Raw genomic sequence first — 22,786 nt, forward strand, 5'->3', positions numbered from 1 at the left:
TAGCCTGGCATGAACAACCTGCCCAAAGGTTGAAAAAAACATACCAACAACCACCTTTAAATCTCTCTATTTAACATGTTGTGTCTTTTCTGTTTAACCCATACACAAACAGAGAAATAAGAATGAATCTAGGTTTTTAGGGGGAGCTCCAAAGTTGTTTCGGTACTGTCTGTCTGCTTTGTGTGCTGTTGTTATCTCCAGAGGCCTACCCTCAAAAAATATCTTGCCTATTCTAGACTCATGTATTTTAATTGCTTGTAAGAGTTTGGATTGAATTGCACAAAATTAACAAACACAGAAATGCATAACTAGCAAGAATGAGATTTATGTCAACGTACTAATATAAACAGTAAGAAAAACAGAAAAGTAAACCTCATTTATAGTTGTTTCATTCATGATTCACATCACATCAACATAAGAACCCTTAAAATTACTATAAATAAATCATATGTCTTAGGCTTAATGTTATATTTGATGGGCTATTAGGTGGCAAGAGGACCCCCTAAACCCTCGGCCCCCTTTTGTTAGTATGTTTTAGAAATACTTGAATTATTTATTTATTGTCTGATATCGATTTTTAAACAGAACCAGGCTGTTTCCTCCTGCTCCCTCTCTTCATTCTAAGTTGAGCACCTTCCAGCTCTGGTTTTGTATGTAACCCAGAGACTTGAGAGGGCTCCAGCCTTTCACCTAACTCTTTGAAAGAATGTGAGTGATTGTTTTTTCACCCCACAATACATTTGAACCATTTGCCTAATGGTGAGTTGGTAAATTGCTCAGTCAAAAAATAGATGTTTGTCATTCTGAGCAGCAAATACAAAATAATTAGGAAAAAAAGAAGGTGAAGACAGAAACAACACTAGATGAGGTGATGTCATCTAACCTTTTCTTTGACCTTTCCTGCTTCTTTCTTTTAGCTGAGTTCCTCTTCCTGCTGTGGGGCGTGTACCTCTGCTACGCCGTCCGCACCGTTCCCTCCGCCTTCCACGAACCCCGTTACATGGCTGTGGCCATCTACAATGAGCTCCTCATATCGGCCATTTTCCACATCATCAGGTGAGTATGGGATGGCGCAAGCATCAGTGAGCATGAACACTCAGTGAGAGACAGTGAATGGCTCAATCTTGCCCTTGCGCTGATTGAGACAGAAAAGGGGAAGATCTATAGCGAGGGGAATAAAAGAGGTGTAAAACAGAGCTAACACAGAGAACTATAGCTCTTTGACGTGATGAACATCTCTGTGACAGTAATGAGGAAATGGCACGAATAACGACGAGGGGCTTAGACGACTTTACCCCGTCTCGCAGCACAAGCTGTTGTTTAATCATAATCATAGGGATATTTTCCTGTTAGCATGGGCATTACAAGTGTTGAACATGTCAGATGAAAGGCAGAGTTCACCCGCCCCCTTCATCAGGGGAATGAACACTGTCAGCAGAGAGCAGGGTAAGCCGGTTGAAAGGAGGTGAATAAAAAATGTCTTCCCTAGGCAGAGACACAGCATACATCTACTGTGCCAGAGCCCAGAATAAACCCTCAGTGCCGGCTAACGCTCTGTCTGTCTCTGTCAGACAGAGGTGGAAAACAGCCGCTCTAGTTACATTTTCATTTATTTATTTCATTTATTTATTGGATCTCCATTAGCACCAGCACATTAGCATATAGCTATTCTTCCTGGAGTCCAAACATTCAGTCAAAATTGATTATTATATTCTTCCAAGTCCATCAAGGAAAAAGTAAAACAAAAACAACTGATACAGTCACAACACACAGATACAATCATAACAGTAGATGCAGACACACGTATAACACAAGACACAATACACCACTTGTACAATACAATTAAGAATCAATAAATATATGCATACAAGGGGAAAGCAATATTGCAAAACATACAAAAAACAAAAATAGTAATCTCACAGGGCAGGGAAGAGAACAGGCACTACATCATATAGCATATACCAACTACTGCAGCTGCAACATTAGAAAAAACTGTTTGAGCAAGAATTTATACCTCTCTTTAGAATCTATTAACACAATATAAAGTGGCAACGAATTCCACATTGATGTATTCAATTATAGGCAACAGTACTTTAAAGGTGAAGTGTCATTTTAATTTTGTAAATTATTTATTTTCTTGTAAGTACCCTCAAAGTTGAATTAAAATAAAGACATTCTCAATTACTGCAGATAAAAAATAATCACAGCTCATTGATTTACTGCATCTCAAATTCACTGGGTGGCGATTGAGACGCTCCTCATTCTTGTCAGTGGGTCAAAGGCCAGTTCACTTAATCATATAAAGTCTGTATCACTTTTATAGGTGTGAGTTATATAAAAATGTTCAGTTGCCATGGAGTAGCAAACTGGCTCTAGAGACCAGCTTTTTTTGTTCCAGGCTGCAAACATGTTTGAGAATCTGAGAGGATAGACTCACTTTTGGAGCCACCATCAAGTGGTCAGTCAAGGAAGTGCAGCTTTTGTCACTTCCCGTGTCGGCTTCTTCTTCAGCTACAGATGTTGTTGGACACACTGAGCATCTTGATAACCCTAACCCTGTTTTTGGTCAAGGCAGCTATTGATTTGGCATGAAGGAGATTTGGAAAATGCATCACAGACTTTCTGACAACTACGTATTCTTGTGTGTCTCTTGAGAGCTCACACTGCGTCTCAGACAAGCTGTATTTGTGTGCCTGGGTTTGAATGTATGGGTTTTGAGTATCTGATCTGTTGAAAAGAGAACTGCATCGTAAAATGGTGCATAGTCAAACTTTACAGGACTCCTGAATCACAGAGCACTTTGTCAGTCCTGTCGCAGTGGGAATAAAAGCGGTCAGATAATTTTTATAGAGCACCTGCAGGAGCCTCAGGCAAAAAGTTCCATTTGTCACAGTCCCGATAAAACTGTTCCTGATTGAATATTCTTTCATTTAGGCAGACGTCTTTTGTGCTCAGTGGGGAAAAAAAAGGAAAAGATCACATTCTTTTAATCTGTTAAGAAACGAAAAAGTCCAGTGGGTACACCTTCATCGTCAGTGTGAACGTGGTATAAATCAAACTACTCTTGGTGCTTGGTGGGGAATAAAACATTAGAGTGTTTTTCTTTTGGTGAGCTGACAGTCTGTCTGCTGCTGCGGTCCAGAGATAAGGGTGGACTAGTGCAGAATGTGATGTGTTAGCGTGGTGGGGAAGGAAGGGGCGATAAAAACACACACACACTTTGCTCTTGGATGTCTAATGAATTATGAATGTGAACGTGTTTATTAGGAGTAAAGGGCCAACGCCCGCTGAGCCACCTTGGTGGATCTCTAATGAATGATGTGAAACAATGCACACTATTTCTAGATTTGACTATCTCACACATGCACGGATGGACACACACATACACTCACACACACACACACACACACACACACACACACACACACACACACACACACACACACACACTGACGTTTTTCATGCTGCCACAAGGAGGACTTCTACACACCTTGCACAAAATACACAATACTCTTAGCTCTTGCTGCCTAAATAATTGCATTGATTTATCTGTCATAGTTCCTGGCTTTGGTTCACTGTGGAAAATTGATGGCAAAATGCACAACTTTTTGTTGTTGTTGTACTTTTTCACATTCTCCAGCTATAATTGGAGCAATTACCTGTTCCAGTGCCTGTAGATACAATACCAACTATGATTTAAAACAGCTACAATACTAGTAATGATGACACAAAGTCTTTAAAAGAAACCAAAATCACTGTTGTGAGCTTTGACAAACTGCACACATCTGAATTTAGGTGGTGGTGACAGAAATGGGGCACAGTTCCTACAGTATGCCAAATCATTTGACTTGGTGTTATGCTGATGGTGACAGAAAACAAATGTATCTCTTCTCTTCTCTCTAGACTTCAATGAAAAACTTTTCAAAACAATGTGACTGATTCACGTTGGCCTCTACCACAGAATATCAAACAGCGGTAGGGTTTAACACGACACAAATATAGGCAGCGCAATCACGCCGATCTTAAATAACAGCAGTAAAATCAATTTTGAAGTCATTAGGGCCCCTCCTAATGCAGGGATTATCAAAATCATATCAGTCCATATGTCTGTATAAAGCCTGCCTGTGGATGTAAGAAATTCCCTGTAATAGTTTAAATGTATAATCAATATGTATAATTAATAGGGCCGGGACTTTAACGTGTTAATTACGATTAATTAATTACACAAAAATTAACGCGTTAAAAAAATTAACGCATTTTAATCGCACTTATAAAAAAAATTCAATTTTTTATTATTATTTTTTTTTCTCACGTGTGTGTACTGCGGTGCGCCCGCACGCGAGAGAGGCGGCAGTTTGAGAGGCTGACTGGCAGAGATGAGAGCTGGTGAAACGCTAGCATGGTTATTTAAAACACCATCTCTGATCTCTGCCTGCACATAGATACACAGACAGGGGCGCACGCTAAATGCGCTATATAGCGCTACTAATTGCTCAGCTGCAGCGCTATATCTATGACCTGTCACTGCAGGTGCATCTCATCTCATTATGATAGGACTTCACCCTCAGAGCTGTCTGTCTTCAGACTGTCCGACCTGTCCCTGAACATCACACAGGGACAACATGGAGCTGCCTGTGTGATTGGTTACTGAATTTTATTAATGTTTACATCAGGCTGAGTTCAACAAATCAGTTTATGCTACTGTGATTTAAGTAGCCTAGTTAAATACTACAGTAATCATCATAGCCATACCTCGTACTTTCACATTGCTACCACTGTGGGTTTTGGCAGAGAAAGGCAGCAGTGAGCCCACAATGAATGAGTCCAATGCCCCAGTGTCTCTTAAGACTTTCACTGGAACTCTGTCCTCATGTCCAACCAGGGAAACAAAACCATCTGACACAAAGGGGAGGTAACCAGGGTCAATCCCATCTGTGTGAGTAGAGGGGTTTGTGTGTGCCCTCACAGCAGCAATGGCACTGGCTCGCTCCTGCACTCCCACCGTTACAGCAACAGCAGACGGCTTGGTGGTTGAGTAACCCGACCAACCCCTCCTTCTCAACACTGGACACTCCTTTTTCCAATGACCTTTATCAAAACAATAGTTACACACCAGAGCAGGGTCCAACTTACCGGACCGCCCCTGGTCCCACTGCACTGGGTCGGCTGCCCCAGCAGACAGACTCTTACTGCTGGGGAGAGCTTCCCCGCGGCCCTCTCCACATGCAGCATCACCCTGACCACGGTTACCACCGCCATGCGTTAAAACATATTCATCAGCCAACACTGCCGCTGCGGCTGCTGTTTTAACCTTCTTTTCAGTAACATAAGTGGCCAGCTGGGCAGGCAACGACATCTTGAACTGTTCTAACACAACCAAGTCACATAAATCATCAAACGACTCTACACTGGACGCCGAGCACCACCGACTGAAATGCATTGAAATATCCTGAACAAACTCAACATGGGTCTGCTGGTCTCTTCTTTCCCAGTTGCGAAACCTCTGCCTATAAGCTTCCGGCACGAGTTCATATGCTTTAAGGACTGCCGCTTTAACCTTAGCATAACTGGCGCTGTCAACAGAACTTAGGGCAGAGAAAGCTCTCTGGGCCTTGCCCGTGAAGACACACTGCAGCATCAAGGTCTGGTGGGCATCCGACCACCCCCTAACGCCTGCCACGCGTTCGAACAATGCAAAAAATGTGTCGGGGTCCTTCTCATCAAATTTTGGCAACAACCGCAACCCTTCAGAAACATCAAAGCCCTGACGCGGTCCTGTAGGCCTTTCACTCCCATCTCCCAACTGCAACCTCAGCCGTTCCACTTTGACCCTTTCCTTTGCCAATGCTGCTTCAGCCCTCAGCTTCTCCTGCTCCAACTCAAACTGGAATCTCTCCCTCTCCAGCTTCGCCTTTTCTCTCTCCAGCTGCAGGCACTGTTCAAATGTCCAACCCCCCTCCCCAACACCTGGCGCCTGAGCCACCTCCAACAGAGCAGCAGACACAGCGAGCCCCTCCACAACGACCCGTAACTTAGCCTTTTTTGGCACCCCTTTTTCGCCAGACCAACCCAAATGTACGGCCAAGTCAACCAGATCCGATTTGGCAAACTGAGCTAAAGTGCTACGCGATGGTCGCTGGAGGAACTCAGAGACCAGCGGATTACTGTGCGAAGTCTGCATGATAACTGCCAAACTAAACCACAACAACAACCAGTCCAAACTTCATGCACCTCATCCAACAGAGAACAGAGCCAGCCACTCAATAACAGCCACAGAGAGACAGAGTGACCAAGGAGCGCACCCTCCTAACTGCCTAACTGAAGCTGACTAACTGCGCCCTAGTCTTCATGTGCGTACTGGCGGCGGGTATTTATGCACCTCTAAACCGTCTGTATTGGGGAGACAACTTGTCCCAGCCAATACTTCGGGGTGCTCCCGAGACCACCGCTGCTAACCGCACGGACAACACACAAAAACAAAAAACAGCCCTGCAAAAAAACAAACAAAGCAACCCCTCCTTGTGAGGAAACTGCCACTACAGCCTACTGAGGGACACAACTGCTCCAATCACCCGCTCCCCGCAGCCACACAGAGTTAACTTAGCCACCATTCTCCTTGAATGCAGGTCACCAGAAAAAACCACCCAGCATTACACTACACTCACAAAACCAAGCCACCGTGATCCTCCCAACTTCACTGCCACACAAGTGCCATGCCCTGACACTCCCAAGTTCAAAATTGGACGAGCCCCCACTTGTTATGCCCAGCTCGTTCAAGAGCATAACTAGGAGGGAGGACCACACAGCGACCAGGTCAATTAAACATAAATTTATTAACGAAACACAAGGTTAAGGGTAGATCAATAGTCAATAATCATAAAGTAACAAAAGCTAACAGAACACAACCAAACAAAGCAACACTGAGATGCCTGGGTGGCACCAGCCATCCAGGAGGGAGGAAGAGGCCGCCATCTTAGAAAGGCCTCCTCTTTATAGACCCAGCTGCAGGTGGAGTTGATCCCCCTGACGAGGTAGGCGGGACACAGCAGAGAACCTACGGAGGGGAGATGAGACAGAGAGACGCAGCAGCAACACAACATGGCCGAGGGCCATAACACTGTATGTATCAAATATCGATTTATGAATTAATCGATAATTTGCATCCCTATCTGTTGGTCTTGGTTAAGTACCACCTTGAATGCTTAAGCTTATGTATTCAGTCATTCAATGGTATACTAAAATCCATGTGGGAAAAAAAATGCTTCTCACTGTTCTCAGGTCAAATATTTATATGCGATTAAAATGCGATTAATTGCGATTAATTAATTACAAAGCCTCTGATTAATTCGATTAATTTTTTTAATCGAGTCCCGGCCCTAATAATTAAGTTTACATTTGCTCACTAATACTTTTGCTGTCTGCGGAGCCATTTTTAGCCTCAGTGACTGAGAGGCCCAAATCAAACCAGTCGCTGCCGGGATAGAAAAGGTGTAAATATGACCAGGCACAGAAACTCTATATTATCATTGTGAAAATGTTAAAGCTTCTGTTAAACCTCAGCTGTCAATACCTCATTGTAACCAAGTGTTACATGAGATACAGAGCATGCACGTCACAGTGCCAGTTATGTGTTTTTATCAGACTGAGGTACAGAAAAGAGAAACAGGCGACATGATCATATGGCTCACACCGTAATTTACTGCATTTTTCTGTAGCAGAAGCTGATTATTGAAGGACTAAGGGTTTACATTGTAAATAACACAGTTTGATATTTTGATTCAATGAGGTTGAGACAGTGAAGAATAAGAAAACAGCAGGATGAAAGATACCTGTGCTTTAAGCTAAATACCAATGCCGCCGCTTTGTTCACATTGCTAAGAATATAATGTTTACCTTGTTCAACTAGTTTTAAATGTAACATCTAACATTTGCTAATTAGCAATGCACATCTTATCTTGAACTATTTAGCTGCTAGCATGGCTCTAAACATACAATATGTCTGGTATTGGTTTAATTTGGAGGCACGCACACAATGCATCTAGCCTCAGCACAAAATGACTGCACTACCCTGCACACCAAGTGAAAGTGAACACATTTTTCATAACCTCCACAGACTGTCTGCTTCTCAAAAGGAGACCTGCTTCCAATAATTTGCTGCTTTTATAATTTTCACAAGGTTTTGCTTTTAAGCCTATGTTTACAGTTTTTTTTTTCTTTTGCTTATTTTTATGCCTCAGGGTTTGTGAGTACATTTCATTCTGTTCTCATCCATTCACTAAAGGCTGCTTTTAATGTCTGTGTGTGTGTGTGTGTGTGTGTTTGTGTGTGTGTGTGTGTGTGTGTGTGTGTGTGTGTGTGTGTGTGTGTGTGTGTGTGTGTGTGTGTGTGTGTGTGTGTGTGTGTGTGTGTGACTGAGCATACTTCACAGACAACAACTGCTCAGTTCAGCTGACTTCTAAACACTGTCTTTGATACGGTGCTGCTGAATGAACAGACTCTGTGCTGTTGATGTTTTCCCTGCAGGTTCTCTGTGGTGCCGGGGCTTCACCCTGACTGGATGCTCATGTTGTTCTTCGCTCACACTCATCTGACTGTGACTGTGACTCTGGGCCTGCTGCTTATTCCAAAGGTAACACCTTACACCCAGAGCTCATGGACCATCATCAGGCTTTTACTTACAGGCTGTTGCTTAATAATTAACATCAAATTTCACCAAACTCCAAAACAGTAATTGAATTTACTTTTATTCATGACCACAAATTCTATAGAAATATAGGCTATTTGGGCCTAAATTCTGTCCAAATGTACAATAGGACATTTTGCAGAGGGATTATACATTGAAGAGCAGCGGTGAGAAATGATCATTTACATTGACTCGTGCAGCCTACTGTATCTACATCTTGAGGGACTTGGACTTCATCTTGGCCGTTCTCTGCTGCTTTCTGCTTCTGCTTCACCACATTTATCTGCCAGCTGCAGCTACTGCTTACTTTACTGAGTGAGATATTACATAAAACATGTAATAATGATGAGCTTATAAACCACTGGTTTCCAGCCCTTTGACTTTCATATTAAGCTCTTATATTAAATCAGTGTGGACTTAGTCTCGTGTTCATGTCTCAAGTGCTTATTCCACCAAAGAGATTTTCTCTTCTCTGTACACTCGTCATGTGGTTTCAGAGGTGAGGCAAACTAAACAAATGTTAAGGGAGAGCCGATAGGATCACTGATAGTGGCACATTTTGCATTGACAACAATAAAGACCTCTCATGATGACAGTAGGCTGTATGGTGGCCTGCTGTTGCCCCAAATGTGCCTGAATGGGAGTATAATGTATGATAGTCCAAATGGGTTCATTATGTCTGTGTTCTAATAGTTAAAGGTCCAGCATACCTTCACTTCTCTAGCTATGTCTTGTATATAAGAAGTGAACCTACTTTAACTATTTAATGTATGATGTATCTACGTAGCATGTGCACATGTGGTGCTCTGGGAACATCTGTAAACCGTAGCAGATACCTGGTAGTCTGCATCTGGGGGATTGGTTCTTCTTCAATGGGCTTCTCTGCCAGGGGACTTTCAGGGTCGAGGATCCCAACAGTGTGGTTTGATGAACTCCTTAAATTGTTTTTATTATTACATCACAAAATAGAAAAATGAATAGCTTTTCTTTGGTTTCTGTTTTTTTGTCATATTCGTTTCTGCTATGTCTATAAACCAAACTAATTTGATGCTGAAAGACAATGAAAAAATTGATCAAAAAATAAATAGAGAAATTCAGAGAAATGTTTACAAAAAAGAAAATAAATTTGTGTAACATAACTTTTCTCTTCTTTCATCTCCCTTTAATCATCATACACAAAACAGCTCAGGTTTGACCCTTTGGTTGGGAACCGCTGGACTAAACTGCCTTTCATGTTGTTGCATTAGTACTGACTCACTAATAGTATATCATTTTCTATCAGTCTCTGAGGACATTGTTTCTGCAGTGCAATCAGGATTTTGAATACAGTGTTTGTATTCCATGTCTTTTACACTGCTGGGTAGTTTTCTTCAGTGAAGGATGTGAGTACTTATCTTCTCCAATACCACACACCACTGCGTTAACTAAGCGCCACTAAAGCGTCCACCACTTTCCTGGTTTAAAGGCATTCATGACCTTCAGCTTTCATGGAGCTGTGTCTGTGCCTAAACTTTTAATGCCCAGTGGGACATTTTTTTGCAGTCACATAAATTATACTTAGAGAAATAATGATTACATAAAGAGTAATTTAATGTGAGAAAACAAAGATCTATTTTATGCTCAGTACATTTATTTGCATTTTAGCTTCACATTTGCATTTTTGGAGATTCATATCCATGCGAGCTCACTGTGAGCAAATATCCATGGGTCGGAAAGTGCACAGAGAGGGGAATTATAGGGAAGGCAAATGAGGAAACTGAGGGAAAGGGATTATTAGTATGCATCATATGGGTAATAGCAAAACGCTAAGACATTGTTTGAGCGCAAAATAGATTCTAGTTTATTCAAATTTGAGTGATTACTGAGTGACAATAAAAACATAACTTTAATGTGCTGACAAAAAGAAGATGTGTCAGATTTTAAGTCCAATTTAGATTCATAGAGTTCAGGTAACTACAGCACCTGATAGAGAAACTAATCCACAGAGCAGCTTACTGCAGGGATGAGATCTTATTCTTCTTTGATATTCTAGTGTTTCTTGGAATATCCTCCTGATATACTGGGGATTACATTCAGCACGGAGAGATTTCCTTTGAGTCTACTGCTGTACTGTAGCTTCTATACACAACAGATCATCAATCATCTTAACTTCATTTGGTATTGGCGATCTGGAACACACAGTCATACGCAGCCGCATTTGCTACCATTACCTTAAACTCATTCAAACTGCGTTAGTGGTTATTTTAATTTGGCCACGCACTCCTGCAGGCCTCTTTATGTGCAATCTCTCAAGTCTGATGGAAAACATTTAATTCTCCTGCTGTGTTAGAAATGCAATACACCATCAACATCTCCGTTCTTTCATTCTTTCTTAATTAGGCACCTGAGAAGTGAAAGTCAGTTGAGTACACTGGGATAATTAAGCATAATGGGAGGATGCTAATCTCACCCAGCGTCTGTTCCCAAATCTGAGTTGAATATCTGCTCTGTCTTTTGTCTCTACATTTGTTATTCAGGCAAAGCTAAACAATTTGGCCCTGGAAATCAAGTCAAAATCACATTGCTCTCTTCTCCTCAGTTTATTGTATCTTTGTAATAACGCGACCTTGTCTCACCTTTTGTTTTCGTGCATATGAATCCAAGATTTGTGCGAATACTGAAATGCATAAATCTGAATTTGATTTGCATAGTTGCACAGTATCATAGATATTAAAAAAAGAATTGAAACAGTAACTTATATAACTTATATTTAAATCTTTTACTTCTGCTTAACTTTTAACTTGTCGAGTTCTTTTCAGTAGCATCTAACATTCAGCTGCTACAGGGAAAATGATTGAAACTTGAAACTTTGTTTGTTTTTAATACAACAATGACATATTTAGGCTATTACATAGGTAGACTATATAAATCTCAGTTAATATATTTTGGTAGAAAAAAGTAATTTATATTCAACAAAGGTCAACTGGAAAGAGGGTATGACATTATAAATCCATGTCATATAAATATTTTCCTGCAGTAAAATGTTGTTCACCCCCAGCCAACCTTAAATAGCCCTACAGTCACCATTAGTCTGTTAATCCAGTAGATCTAATGTTAGAGATCTACATTACAACTACCACTGTCTCTTTCACTCTATGACGGCAGTCTTAAACCTTGCTCTCCATCTGTCTTAGTTCCTGTCCAAAGGGACTCAGGCCAGGGACGACATTGCCACGGAGGCCTACGAGGAGGAGCTGGACATGGGAAGATCTGGCTCTTACCTCAACAACAGCATCACCTCCGCCTGGAGCGAACACAGCTTGGACCCTGAGGACATTCGGGTGAAGTAGCATCTACAATCATTGCAAATGATTAAGTGAGGTTTAGTCCTGCTGTTCCCTGCTATTTGTACAAAGACAGCGTCACAGGGCGCTACAGCATTTTGAGCAGCAGCATGTAATTATGTTTCATGAGGATTTGGTAAATGAAAATGAAAATGTCTCACTTTTGTATTAAAGCTGAAAAGAAAATTATTTGACTCCAAAAAATGCAGCTAAATGCCCCCTACCTCTGTGAAGGATTGTCATGAGTTGAGTCTTGATGCCATTGTGAACTGCTGTAAATTGCCAGGGCTGCCAGTTGCCATACCGATTCAGAAATAAAGGTTTGAGTAACTATTTATACCGCTGTATGAACATGTGAGATATTCATACCAGAATATTGACGTTCCGTGTGAATCAAACAGTTAAAGGGACAACGAGGAGTTTCTATTTGGTTATAAAAAAGTCTCACGTTAATGTGGATGAATCTCCGCTACCCACACTTGTTAATGGCTCCATTTTCGATAAATATATCATTTTGTCTCTATCGTTATTTTGTTATTATTAGTGGTGGCGGAAATGCTGGTCGAGCCGACCAGCGTTTCGTTACTTTCGGTTTCGTGGCGAGTCATGAGAATAACGCCGCCGAATCACCGTTTATGGTCGGAACTACGACGGTATGTGATCGTCTTCGAACCTCTGACTTTAATTGACCCTTCGCCAACTCCTCCCACAAACGGCTATTGTCCAATCCTACGTTAGCAACCGTAACTATAGGCCTGGCAAGCTTTCGGCAGTTGAGTCGTTTGCTTTTGTGGACACATTTTGAGACTAGGACGAAAAACATTTGTTTGTAGAGAAGGATGTTGTTGTTGCTGCTGCTGCTGCTGCTGCTGCTGCTGCTGCTGCTGCTGCTGCTGCTGCTGCTACGGCGGCGGTGGCGGCAGCAGCAATATAGAGATGTTCAGGTACGAGCTAACTGATACAGCGGTGGGAGAAAGAAAATAGCAGCGAAAGCTGTATGTGGTTCACAATCGCCCAAAAACTTGCAGTTTGACAACCAGTGACAACCTAAGTCTTCGTGGGTTGATAGACGGTAAAATTACCAGACCTTACTGCTGCTCTGTACATTGTCCAGTCGTGTCGTTGAACAGATGTTTTATCCTCCTGCGCGAGTCACGTCACTGAAAACTCTGAATGATCTTTGTGACTTCTTCTCTCTATTATCTCAGAACAGTTTATCCAGAAATTTGCTGATATTTCCTTTGAAATCGATACCAAATTTGCCAGGAGCATGGCTGGGAGTGAAAGCTTGCCCGGCGTAGCAACAGTAACCAAGGGGGCGGGGCTTACGCGAAGGGTCAATTCTTGATGAATGAAAACATGAGTCCATCTTGCGCCGGTCAAAGAATTTCACGGTGCGCGCAGAGGCTCATAAATGTAGTGTGAAAACGCTTCGCTTTTCCAAAACTCCTCGTTGTCCCTTTAAATAGCAGCATCATAATTACTGAAAAGCTGCTCTGCATTTATAGTCCCATTGCTTTTCCAGGACGAGCTGAAGAAGCTGTACGCGCAGCTGGAAGTCTACAAACGTAAGAAGATGCTCGCAAATAACCCTCACCTCCAAAAGAAGCGCAACTCCAAGAAAGGCCTGGGCCGCTCCCTGATGAAACGGATCACAGAGATCCCAGAGACCATGCACATCCACCGCCAGTGCAGCCGCGAGGACGGCAGCGAGCACGGCAGCAACCGCAGCACCCTGAAGAGGAACCCGTTTGAACCCAGCCATCACGGTAAGCCCCCGGTTCCACCCAGTTAATTCAGGCAGGGTGATAACGGCAGCGTGGAAATTAAAAGAACCTATCACTGAGTTTCACCTTTGAAATGAAGAACATGACTGAGCTGTGAGATGACTCTGAGCCCCAAGGGTTTGAACTGTCTGCATCTTTGAAAAACTGCCTCAATATTTTTAAACTGTTGATATTGCTCATCTGCAAACATACTTTGTGCTCCAGATGTAATGTTTGTGACTGTTGTGTCAGGATTTACTGCATCAAACGTTAAAATGGAGAAGTAAGATGTGGGAACTTTTGCAACACGCATAAAATCTCAGAGCCCGTTCAGACCAGATCATGTGGTAACTGTGTGTGTGGATGAAATGTTTGTGCTAATCCATTATAGCAGAGACACAACTGGTTTAAATTATAGGTTATAGGTAACCTTTCCACTGTAAAATGTATGAAAATTTTCTACGTGTTATGGAGTTGTGTTCTTACACTATCCCAAATATTTCCAGGAATATTCCTTCCAAACCACGAGATATGATTTTCCTCACAGTATCAGTCTTTTTTATTTTGTTGACAGTAGCATCATGTCCTCAATGTGTGCCGATGTTATGGTAGCCACATACACTTTTTAACTTTATTTTTCCCAATCAATAAAAACAGATACATAAATACAAAAACACAAGGGGGATAAACACTACTTTGTCACATAACGGTGCCATTTTGTCCGTCTCACAGCGTACAGCTCTGTTTTGACTGTAGGTCATTTGTTCCATTGATCAAATTTCTTCTACAATGTCCAGCCAGTGGTTCAGTCCAACACCTTGTAATGGCGTTCTTAGCTGCAAGTGATAGGATCTTGAACAGGTATATGTCTTCTTTACCTATTACATCGTCTGGTATCAGTCCTAGATATACTGTACATACCGAGGAATATTAGGAATATTATATCCAAAATTTTCAACCATGGCTCTTAAAGCCCCCTCCCGAAATGATTGTATTTTCATACATGACCAAAATATATGAGAATGGTTGGCATTAGGGATGTCCCGATCACATTTTTTTGCCCCCGAGTCCGAGTCCGAGTCATTTGATTTTGAGTATCTGCCGATACCGAGTCCCGATCCGATACTTTGGCAATGCAGTAAAGTTTTTAATGTAGATCAACTGTATCATCCCACTATTTTTCTGTTCTTTGTGCTCTACTAGGGATGTAACTAGGGATGTCCCGATCACATTTTTTTGCCCCCGAGTCCGAGTCCGAGTCATTTGATTTTGAGTATCTGCCGATACCGAGTCCCGATCCGATACTTTGGCAATGCAGTAAAGTTTTTAATGTAGATCAACTGTATCATCCCACTATTTTTCTGTTCTTTGTGCTCTACTAGGGATGTAACAATATCACAATCTCACAATAATACTCTACCTCAATAACAAGCCCATGACATTTATTGCAGTATTGTAAACTCTCAATGTATATTAGCACAGTAGCTCCACAGTATAATATTAATGCCGTTATCCATAAGTCAACAACAAGAACATTTGGTCAAAAATAAAATAGCTTATCATGTCTTTCTCAATCACCAGCCTCTCTCCCCTGATCCCACCCTCTCCTGCCTGTCTGCCCCCCCCCCCCCTCACCTCGCTCCTTCTCCCTCCCTCCCTCCCTCCCTCCCTCCCTCACCCAGCTCACCTTGTTCCTTCTCCCTCTCTAACTTTAAATAAATACCTGGTTCTGTATCTGCCATCACGCAACACAACGGTAGTTTTTTTTTCAACAGTATGAGAAGTTTAACAATGTCCGCGACATCTGCGTGGTCGGTCCGTGTGTCGGTCTCACGTGCGTTACGTCGGACTCGCTCTCAGTAGAAGCTGCAGTGACTGTTGTTGCTGCAGGTGTGTGTAGCGCTCAAACATCAACAACAAGCTGCTTGGAAGTCAGCAGTGAAACAACGCAGCCACACGCACACAAACAAACAGTGAGCTGACACGGTGACACGATCGTCTCTCACACTCTCGCAAGCGCCGTCATTTCATATCGTTACTTGTCCGCGACGACGCAGCCACACACACACACCGTGGAGCTGTGCGCCACAGACCATGCACAAAACACAAGCGCTGCACCGAATGCGCGTCGCTTTGGGTAATGAGCGCACATGACGAACGTCTACAGTAAAAGTAATGTGTTTGAGAGTGCAAAAGATGATACATCTGAACGCCCCCCATGCGGCCCGTCTTCGCTTTAGACAGATAGGAAAACCCTGACATGTAGATATGTAATATATCCGATTCCTGATCGGGATGTAACGTCCGATTCCGATCGAGTCTGAAACCACGTGATCGACCCCGATTTCCGATCACGTGATCGGATCGGGACATCCCTAGTTGGCATTCAGTTGCCCACAATTTATCCAACAATATTGTTGTTAGCCTAATTGTTTATTTTTGATTTTTGGTGTAATGAAAAAACGTGTTAAATTGTTCCAACCAAACTCCTTCCATTTTTTAGAGCTTGTTTCTGTATGTTGGGTCTTAAACATGGACTGCCAATCACTCCCAGACAAGTCAATATTGAATTATTTTTCCCATTTCACTTTTATATACACGGTATTTCCTCCCTGTTGCTTCAATAAACCTTTGTACAGTTTAGAGACAATTCTTGAAGTTGTTTGCTTGAACGCACCTGTCAACACCTCAATCACATCATTCCCTTCCAATGAGATTTCCTTCTTAATTTCTGTCTCATAAAAGTGTCTTAAAGCAGATATCAGTGGAATGTTTTTGTTAATATAAGTCCTAAATAGTCCTATTTTCCGTCAGCAATCACTTACATGAAGTATTTCAGCCTAAACACGAGTCTCTCCGTCACTCTGCTCTGCTGTAACCCGAGGAGAAAATTTTCCTTGTGGGATACAAGTGTTATCCAATGAGGGGAGAGAACGGCATGAAGGGCTGTGTGTGCAGCCAAGGGATGCGCGTGAATGTGGTGACGTAGCACGAGGACCAATTGATGCCTGACAAGGGCGGGGGCTGCTAACTCATGGTGCGTTCAAGGAAACTCGTACTTTGTGTTTTTCCTTCCTGTGAAGTCATACCAGTTCGATCTGGTACGAGTTCACGGGTCGGAAGTTACGAGTGGCCGTTATAGGGAACTTTCACAGACAACAGGACGGTAAAAACACGAGCTACGGGTTACCTGGAACGCTACCAAGTCGTAGTTGTGACTTGAAGCTGTAACTTACGGTTTCAAAAGCCTGCCTTGAACACAGCATTAGCCGAAACGGCCGTGCCGATGATATCTGCTTTAATTGAAGGTATCTGTATAAATCTCCATTTTCCAGTCCAAACTCATTTTTAATTTGTCTAAATGATTTAAAATGTTGCTTATCTACCAGTGTAGCTGTTATTCCTTTGTCTCTCCACTTTTCAAAGGTCTTATCTAACGTTGGTCTGAACCTGGAGGAGTGAGAAGGCCAGATCAAAAGCTTACAGTCTCTTGTTAACTTATACTTTTTAACCACATCATACCATATTTCAAATGTTTCTCTCATGATCGAGTTTTCACCCTTAAGATCCATATGCTCTTTTCCACTTAACCTTGACAGCGGAGGGGCCTGACCCAGGCTCATCTCAATGTCCTTCAATCTGGCTTGATAACCCGGGGAGCCACATACACTTTTTACATGGTGGGACTAAGTTGTAATAAAAGAAAGAAAGAGCTCAGCTTCCAGCCACTGTGAGCTGCCCTATGTTGCTAAATTAAGAGCAATGTGGCTGAATTTACTCTACTTCATTCAGTCTGTTGATTCCTCTTCCCTCAGGAAAACCTCGGGACGACTCCCTGAAGAACAAAGTCATGGGTTTGAAGAAGTCACTCAGCTATGACCACGTTTGTGACCAGGATGAGGAAACCGGAAGCCAAACTGGTTCGACCGCAGGAGACAAAATGACTCCTGTTGGGAACGGCGGAGAAGGATCTCTCCTGGGTTCCCTCATCGGTCGGAGACACGGCAAGAAGCAGCTGGAACCGGCTGCGACCCCGCCCAGACTGGAGCCGGCCGAGTCCACCGAGTCCGTTCCTCTGTTCTGGAAATCGGCCAGCGCCCACAACTTAACACACGAGAAGAAACCCGTCCACCTGCGGACCTCCATCATGCAGAAGTCTCTGAGCGTGATCGCCAGCGCCAAGGAGAAGATGCCGGGACTCACCAACAAGACGCAGAGCGTGGAGGACGCCAGCAAGAAGGGTCTGAAGGGACAGGACGGGAGGATGCTGTCCGGAGTGGATGAGACGCCCGAACATTATCCAAAAATGATCATCAGCCAGTCAGTGGAGTATTCCAAGACTCCCATGAAGATGGGCATCATGAAACAACAGGTGATTTCTACACATTTACTTTCTTATATAAAATAACTGTTGAACAAGAACATGCAGCATATTCTATCTTAAAGGGATAGTTCAACATTTTGGCAAATTGGCCCGTTGCCATAATCCCTATAGTCTTAGCAGTAGGTTTGTTACCTTCAATTGTCGGTGTAAGCTATTTTTAGAATGGCGGAGTGGAGCGGTGAGCTGCTCAGAGCTACGCTACAGAGGCTATTGGGATTTCTTGGTTTCCCTCATCAAACTCATCAAATACACAATCCAACAACTCCAAAACGCTCTGGTGGACAAGTTGTGACCTGCACATTGACCACGCTATGAGATAATAACAGAACGTTACCAGACAGAGTTGTTTTAGAGGTAAATACAGAGACTGCTTGCTGAAAAACTGCCCCTGAAGGCAACGCGCATCAGTGGTTTTGCATGAATTTCCCTCTAAAACAACTCTGTCTGGTAACGTTCTGTTATTATCTCATAGCATGGTGAATGTGCAGGTCACAACTTGTCCAAACCAAGAAATCCCAATAGCCTCTGTAGCGTAGCTCTGAGCAGCTCACAGCTCTCCTCCGCTGTTCTAAAAATAGCTTACACCAACAATTGAAGGTAACAAACCTACTGCTAAGACTATAGGGATTATGGCAATGGGCCAATTTGCCAAAATGTTGAACTATCCCTTTAATACACTTCTCTTTTCCTACAGGTGAGCGGCAGCCAGCCGTCCATTTGCTCTGAGACGGGGAAGAACCTTTACGACGTGTCTGAGGTTTGTCCCTGGGAACTGGAGGAGCCTCAGACTCCCTCTGAAACCAAAACCCAGAAACACGTTTCCATCGCCCCCGGAGAAACCACCGGCAGTCGGAGAGGCAGCAGCAGCTCGGGAATCACCAAAGGCAGCCGCTCCCAGCAGAGGCAGAAAACAGGGCAGTCCCCTTCCAACAGACGCCGCTCCAAAGACAAAGGAGGAGAGAGAGACGAAGGCAGGGAATCACGCAAATCTCGCCCACCCAGGTCACCGCTGCCTCTTAAGCCGGACGTGTGCCCCTGGGAGTTTGATGAGCAGCCCATGCTGGGAGGAGATTCAGATTCCATCTCCCCAGACAGGATCAGGCGTAAGAAAAGCGTCACGCCCACCGATGGGAAGCCCAAGGGGCTCCACTCAGACCACTCCAAGTCCACGGGGAGCCTTTTACAGCCTCCCTCCCTGATGGTGGAGATCTGCCCCTGGGATTACAGCAGCCCACCTTCACCCAAACAGGAGAAGAGCTGCAACAGCCCCACCACGCACAAGAGGAAACGAAAAGGCTCCTGCTCGTCCAACCACAAGGCCGAGAAGGAGAAAGGGCGTGAGAAAAGCAAAGAGAGGCGGAGCTCCTCCAGCAAGCCGCCCTCGGAGAGGAGACGGGTCAGCCAGTCGTCCGAGTGCAGCGGGCCGCCCTCTGACCGGCGGAGGAGCTCCACCAGAGACCCAGAGGTGACGGAGATTAGGAGGCCGGAGGTTATCTCCCAGGAGACGGAGCCCTCTCACACCAGCTTTGCTCAGAAAACTAAACTCTCGCCGGAGAGGAAGAGAGAGAGCTCATTGAGTAGCGGTTACAAACCGACGGTCGTCAGTGCACCAAAAATGGCCGACGTTTGCCCGTGGGACTTTGAGGAGAAAGACTCTGGCGAGAGGGCATGATAACTGGTGCAACGACTGTTTACTTTTTTTTTTGTACTCACAGACCGACAGCACAGAGGACAAAGCAAAGAAAGATAAAGATCCAACATTGTATTTGATATGAAAGCCTTTCTCTGCTGCCCATTGATGCAATCCAAACATGACCTTCCTGTTGTTACATTGCAGTGAATGCAACCTTGAAGTCACTTTAAAGGAAGTTTTAGTCCGCACTTTTGCCTGCCCATTTGTCAGTTACATTGTACGTACGTTTTTTTCCACACGGACTACATCGAGACGATTTGTAAATGAATCATTTTACCAGCAGATCAGACAATCATTTTTTCCCCCGACACAAGCACAGTAAATGCTTCACCCAAGCTTATTGAACAGTGAACGTTTGTTTACGATGATGCTCTGCGTTTAGCAAGGAAACAAGCAGAGACTTCATGCATCAGACACTGATGATGAAAAAAAAAACAAGCAGGGAAAAAGACCTTAGGAAAGATAGCGTGTTAGCTTAGAGAAGCGGGACCAAAGCCCCAGACACGACTGCGATGCCTTACCTTTAGGCCAAATCCATAATTCATGGCATGAAGATGATCTGTTTGATTAGAGAAATGTGGGATTTGAGTACAGCCAAATGAGGAAAACTGTATGTTTCAGTAAAAGTTCTCCATATACAGTATGTATTTTTCTAAAGCAAAAAACAAAACAAAAAAAAGTCATTGCATGTGGCAAATTGCTGTATCAAGCATCCAATAACCAAATGTTTATTGGTTAACTTGTACTCAAATATGACAGTGGAACGTTTTGATGTTGTTGCCTTTGGTATTTGTCTCCTTATGTACCACATGATGCTTCTGAGATGATGTGCATTGCTATCAATAATGTACGCACATATTTCAAATGGCTTGCAGTTACAGTTGAGCAGTACTAAAATACCTACGAGGCTCTCCCCTCCGTCGACATTCATTTACTGTCTGCTCAATAGTTTCGCCCTGGACGTTCCATCTGAAACAGGAAAAAACAAAGATGAGAAAAGAAAAAGAAAAAAACACATGCACTCTTGTATCCGAGGCTGCAGCATCTACACACACAGAAAATGTGAAGTCTTTCGAGGACCAAAAACCAAGCCTGACTGGGGTGGTTGATGTGAATAATGCATTTTTTTTCTGACTTACTTCCCCCCATCTTACATCTGCTTGAATGCACCTTCCTCCAAACGTTTGCACATACTCAACTGCTATTTCCACGACTATGCATGACCAAAGCTTTTCTTTTGCCACTTTCTCGCAGACAGAGAACGAAGCAATTTTCCATTTAGAACATCACCTCCGACAACGACAACAACAAGACTCAGTCTTTCTGTCCTGCTATCAGCCATCCACCACTGACACCCGGTGCAATGCAGTCACACACGGTAGTCCAGCTTCATTACGGTTGTGTATGCATGACAGTGAAAATACACGGGGCCATGATACACTTGAATTCACCAGAAGGCATAAAAAAATTATTGCATATGCTATGAAATACTAAGGGAGGACTTAAGAGCACATGGGAATTTTCAAATATAGATGTCAAATGTTGTCATGTATTTATCAGGCGTTTTAGTGAAGAGCTTCCTGTGTAAGATCAAGATGTGTTTAGCTTCTTCTCATTAGGCATTCAGGAGCGGCGTGTGTAATGTGAAGGGCCTGATAAACAAACATGACCCACCAATCGAACTCTCACTAGCTTTTTTTTTCCTTTTTTCTATCAGATGGTTTTAAAGGCTGTTTGAAAAAGGAATATTGCAACTTGTCCACTAAATGTATTTTATGCTTGTTATACTGTAAAGTGTTGCTCCAAAAAGTTACAAACTGTTGTAGCATCCACATGGGAGTATTTATATTGTACATTCATATTGTGTTGCATGTACATACAGTAAATACCTTGTTCTCAACTCTGAATTAAATATTTCTATGAAACCCCTGTTGTCTCTGTTTTGGTTTCAGTTTGCTTCAGGAGTTTGAGGTTTACAGTAATGATTCATCTTTGTAGGTTAATCACTGCAGACAGAAAATATACATATGCACCATTAGAAATCTGAGCTAATCCTCCTCACCCACCGGTGGGGAGGGGGGAAAAAATCATTTTTTCAATTTTCAAAATGAGACAATAAACTCTTTTTACAACAACCCCAAAAATTGTGTCCACCACAGTGTTGAAGCAGCAGGTGCTTGATGTTGAAGCAGTCTGTACAACACTACCACCATGTGGAGGAAGAGGATCACAACTGTCTGAGGGACACAGAGCAGATCCTGTCTCTGAATGTAAAACTAAATCTCTGGCTGACCTCTTTATTTCAGACAGTAGTGGAATATAACTACTAAAATAATTTATACATAATCAGTTATTTCCTCAATGTTTTTTACATGTCAGAGTTATATATTGATGCTTAACATTGATGTTGTAGCTTTAAATATATATAGATACATCTATATATCTACAAAAGATTTTTGAATGTAGGACTTCTAATGAGGTTTTTCAAGATATTCAGAGCAGACACAGTAAAGTGACTGTTCATGTTGCACTGTATGGCAGTGGTGCACAGAGTAACTGTATTCAAGCTCACTGTTTCTCGCAAGCAGTGGTTGTAACTTGTAGCACCACAGTTTATGTACCCATTATCAATACAAGTCTTGCTGTCATAATTTCATTTGAATAGAAGGATTTGAGGTATAGTATTTGAAAGGTGTAGCATCAAAAGTAAACAATTTACTGGGGATTATTATTATTATTATTAAAGAGGTGTATGGAGCAGTGTCTCCTAGAGCTGTTTATCTTTCTGCTGCTCTGTGGTTAGATCTAATGTGTATATTAACTGCTCAGTTTGATTGAAATCTTATTATATCTGTGTAAATGTAATACAAAACAACAACTTGTGTTTGATTTGAAATGTGGTGGGGTAGATAAACATAAAGTAGATCAGATTTTTAA

At 42.7% G+C, this 22,786-nt stretch overlaps 1 protein-coding gene across 1 annotated transcript in view; it reads left to right on the forward strand.

Annotated features, from left to right (window-relative positions):
- The window catches only part of gpr158b (G protein-coupled receptor 158b), an 83,078-nt gene extending 61,300 nt beyond the window's left edge, over positions 1 to 21,778 (forward strand). Inside the window, exons 8-13 of the mRNA XM_085805100.1 lie at positions 918 to 1,056; positions 8,524 to 8,629; positions 11,857 to 12,003; positions 13,532 to 13,775; positions 17,588 to 18,144; positions 18,851 to 21,778. Coding sequence (XP_085661226.1) covers positions 918 to 1,056; positions 8,524 to 8,629; positions 11,857 to 12,003; positions 13,532 to 13,775; positions 17,588 to 18,144; positions 18,851 to 19,828 — 2,171 coding nt within the window. The 3' untranslated portion in view covers positions 19,829 to 21,778. The remainder of the gene's footprint in view (positions 1 to 917; positions 1,057 to 8,523; positions 8,630 to 11,856; positions 12,004 to 13,531; positions 13,776 to 17,587; positions 18,145 to 18,850) is intronic.
- Positions 21,779 to 22,786: the final 1,008 nt, after the last annotated feature.

This window comes from Trachurus japonicus, chromosome 17 (genome assembly GCF_045865225.1).
Source record: "Trachurus japonicus isolate A0001 chromosome 17, Traja_1.0".
NCBI lineage: Eukaryota > Metazoa > Chordata > Actinopteri > Carangiformes > Carangidae > Trachurus > Trachurus japonicus.